The 3541-nt window shown below is 36.5% G+C and overlaps 1 protein-coding gene across 1 annotated transcript; it reads left to right on the forward strand.

Moving 5' to 3' along the window:
• Positions 1–305: 305 nt before the first annotated feature.
• LOC122305602 (red chlorophyll catabolite reductase) lies at positions 306–2724 on the forward strand. The gene is made up of 2 exons (XM_043118195.1): positions 306–748; positions 1983–2724. Exons 1-2 carry the CDS (start codon positions 398–400, stop codon positions 2610–2612), a joined length of 981 nt encoding a protein of 326 aa, XP_042974129.1. The 5' UTR covers positions 306–397; the 3' UTR covers positions 2613–2724.
• Positions 2725–3541: the final 817 nt, after the last annotated feature.

A 3541-nucleotide genomic window follows, 5' to 3' on the forward strand; every position in this document is an offset into this window, starting at 1 on the left:
TTTGAATTGGAATTTGGGCAATAATATATTTACATATTTTTTTTTATAACTATTTTACAACTCATTTAAAATTAATTAATTAATATAATTTTATCATGCTATTAAAAATAAATCCAATTTACAAAACCACTCCACTTAAAATTATAGACTTATAAAATAGTTATATAGAGAGTTATAATTCTTGATAAGAAGGTAAGTTTGGTGCTATATATCGTCAAACAAATCACACAATCTAAACGACAAATGTAATTTCTGTTCCTTGTAGCATTGGAAGCAAAAAATTGTGGACAAGATCATAACTCACAAGGGTCCGCATTGCCTTGTACTTTGTGGGTATACCAGAAGGGAGGTCACCTTCAAAAGGAAAACTATCTTGCGTGCGAGAGAGAATTTCTGAATGGCTTTTACTTTTCCCCCGCCAGCACATGTTGTTCCCCTGAGGTTATCAAGAGCAGGTCCTCCCTGTCCTCGCCGATCATCTTCTTCTTTTTCTGCCTTTCCAACACCACCAATACCGTCTCGTATGGAGCAACAGATGATGTCGACAAAAGCGTCGAAACTTATGGAGTTCCCGCACCTATTAGCCCCACACAGAGACACCATGCTCGGCCTCATCTCGGCCATAGAGAATCGCCTCGGCAACCATCTTCTTCCTTCTTCGGTCCCCTCCGATGTCGAATACTACCAGAATGAAAGTGGTACTTCTCAGGGCACTCTTTCAATTAGATGCGGCGTCGACACCTCTCCTGTACTCTCTCTCTCTCCCTCTCTTTCACCCACGCAAATTTTATGTCTGTAGTTGTTACATACGGCACCAATTTGCCATTTTACTCTTGTTTTGGTGAATTTTACTACATGACTAGTTAAATTAACCATCATCTTCCGGGGATCTTAACCTTGTAAAGTTAAGCTCAGGGTATATATATCCCCAAAAGTGTCAACTAATTTGCCGTATTCTTGGGTAATTGGCAAGCCATGGATGGCTGTTGCTCCCAATAATTGTTCATATTATCATATGAAGGCACTTAATTTTAACTACCTTCTGCATCTCCACAACTTTTGCTTTAATTTTTCGCCTAGTTTTCTCATTACCGTTTATGATATGATTTGTTTTTGTTCATTTTTTTCTTAGATCCAGAAGGATTTGCTTTTACTAGTAGTTGGTTTTTGGGGCTTGGGGACGACGGGTTTGACAATGGAAAACGGAACATCTTATTATTTTGTGTGGCTTTTATTCTCTTTGGGGTGCATGCATGTCGTATTGCTTCATTTGTAGATTTATCTAAAAGATATACTTCCGGTTCTCCTTTCATCTGATTAATATATATATATATATATGTATGTATGTATGTTCTTAGATTTCCAGAGTAATGATTCCAAGCAAGAATATCAGGAACTCTTCAGATAAATTGGCAATAATGCTGAATGAATAGATAAGGCCCAATAAGGGAAACAAAGGACAAAACTGAATGATCTAGAATTGACTGCCACGTCTGTCCCTCTCAAATTTACTTGACTGGTGGCAATGGTGGTATATAATTGGGACATGCCATGGCTGAACCCTGAAATTAAACGTGTAAAACTGCAATTCCCTTTTCGTTCTCACCTTTTGAAGTGACCCTTGAGGCCTAAAATCCATCCCACTTGGCCTATATATAAATCAATTTGACTGGAAAAATGAGTTTTAATAGAAGCAGACGTATAAGATATTCACGTTATGTTGACAAATGTATAAACTTTAGTGCTTATGTGATTGGATAGGGGAGTATAGCATCATAACATGTCATATCATTATGACATTTGTAATTGGATATCCATTCTTCTAAAGTGTGTGTATATGCTTATGAAGAAGATCATGTATGGTCCTAACTTTTCACTTGAAACCCCTTGAATGAGTGAATAAAAGAATCCCCCGTTTTGCTTTGCTTCTAAAATAAGGAGTTGTGAACAAGATCTCTCTTATAATGCATGGTTTCTGGCAGATTGATTTCATATTGGCAAGTTGGCTACACTTGGAGCAAGGTGGTGGTGCCATGGAGATAACCAACATCGCTGGCTACCTCAAATCATCAACAGACATTCCCCACTTCCAATTCGAACTTGTGCAATGCAGCCCCACCTTTCTCATCCTCTTCCTCGACTTAATCCCTCGCAAGGACACCGTCCTTCATCCCGACTACCTCAAAACCTTCTACGAAGACACCCAACTCGAAGCATGTAGGCAACGACTGGCTCGACTCCCCGAAGTGCAACCCTACTTCTCGTCGTCCCTCTACTTCCGCCGTGTCGTATCGTCTACTGGAATCTTGGTTGGGATAAAATGCGAGGATGGTGGAACCGGAACAGGAACAGAACGTGTGGAAGAAATCATAGGGGAACATATCGGTCCCATAGCGAACGAGGTTATGCGAATTTGGTTGGATATGTGTGTTGATGGTGGGGTTAGAGAGGTTTCGGAGATAGAACAGAGAGCAGAATTGGAAAAGAGGGACAAGCTGATAAAGAGAAAGGCGATAGAGATGGACTTGAGCTCTAGCATGCCGAAGCAGTTCGGGCATGAAGTGGCAGACCGAGTCTTGCGAGTTATAAAAAGTGCCTACAATATTACATGATCGATCGATGATATTTGTTTTGAGGGTCTCAGCTCAGCTGTGTAATTGATTTCTCATCGCACCAAATTTATAAATTATAAATAAGTAGATGAGATGCTTTAATTTGGCTGTACTTGCTGTCTTTGATCAATTTGTACTTTTTTCGAGATCAAAGCAAATATAATATTCGCCGAAACATGCATTAGTCAGGCATAAATACACACACATGTTTAGGCTTTGTTTGGTTAGACATTTAAGATAAAATCAGGTAAGATAAGATGTTTTATTGAAAATTAAATAAAATATTATTATAATATATTTTTTAATATTAATTTTATTTTGAAATTTAAAAAAAATTGAATTTTTTATAATATTTTATATAAAAATTTAAAAAATTTATAATAATTATACGAGATGAAATAAGATAAAATAGTTTAATTTTATATGACCAAATCAGTCCTTATTGGCGTTGTAAAATCACATTTACAATTTTGACATACAAAATCTACAATTTTCTTTTTGTATTTTTTTTTCAATTGTTTGGTAATTTTAACATTTAGAATTTTCTTTTTGTTTTTGCTTTTACTTTCTTAATGAAAAATTTTGTTTGTTATTTTTTTAAATGTTTGTTATTTTTATGCCTCTTGTATTTTCTATTTATTCGTGTTATATGTATATATAAATTTTCAAAAAATGGGTTTTATTTGTTTACAATAGGATTATTAACATGAAGAATAAAATTGGCGGAGCCCACGAACTTTAGGCTTATGTTGACAAAACATCACCGCGTGGTCCAACGTCCTTCACAAGATTTGGGAGTTCCATCTGGTATTTTCCTCAAGCCACGGAAGTAAACATCCTCATGTAAACTGTAAAGCTGAACAAAAGGCCAAAACCGCAGTGGCCCACTATGAATAAACTAGCTGACACTTCTCTGCAATCTACGTTGT

Source organism: Carya illinoinensis, chromosome 1, assembly GCF_018687715.1.
Source record: "Carya illinoinensis cultivar Pawnee chromosome 1, C.illinoinensisPawnee_v1, whole genome shotgun sequence".
Classification (NCBI taxonomy): Eukaryota; Viridiplantae; Streptophyta; class Magnoliopsida; order Fagales; family Juglandaceae; genus Carya; species Carya illinoinensis.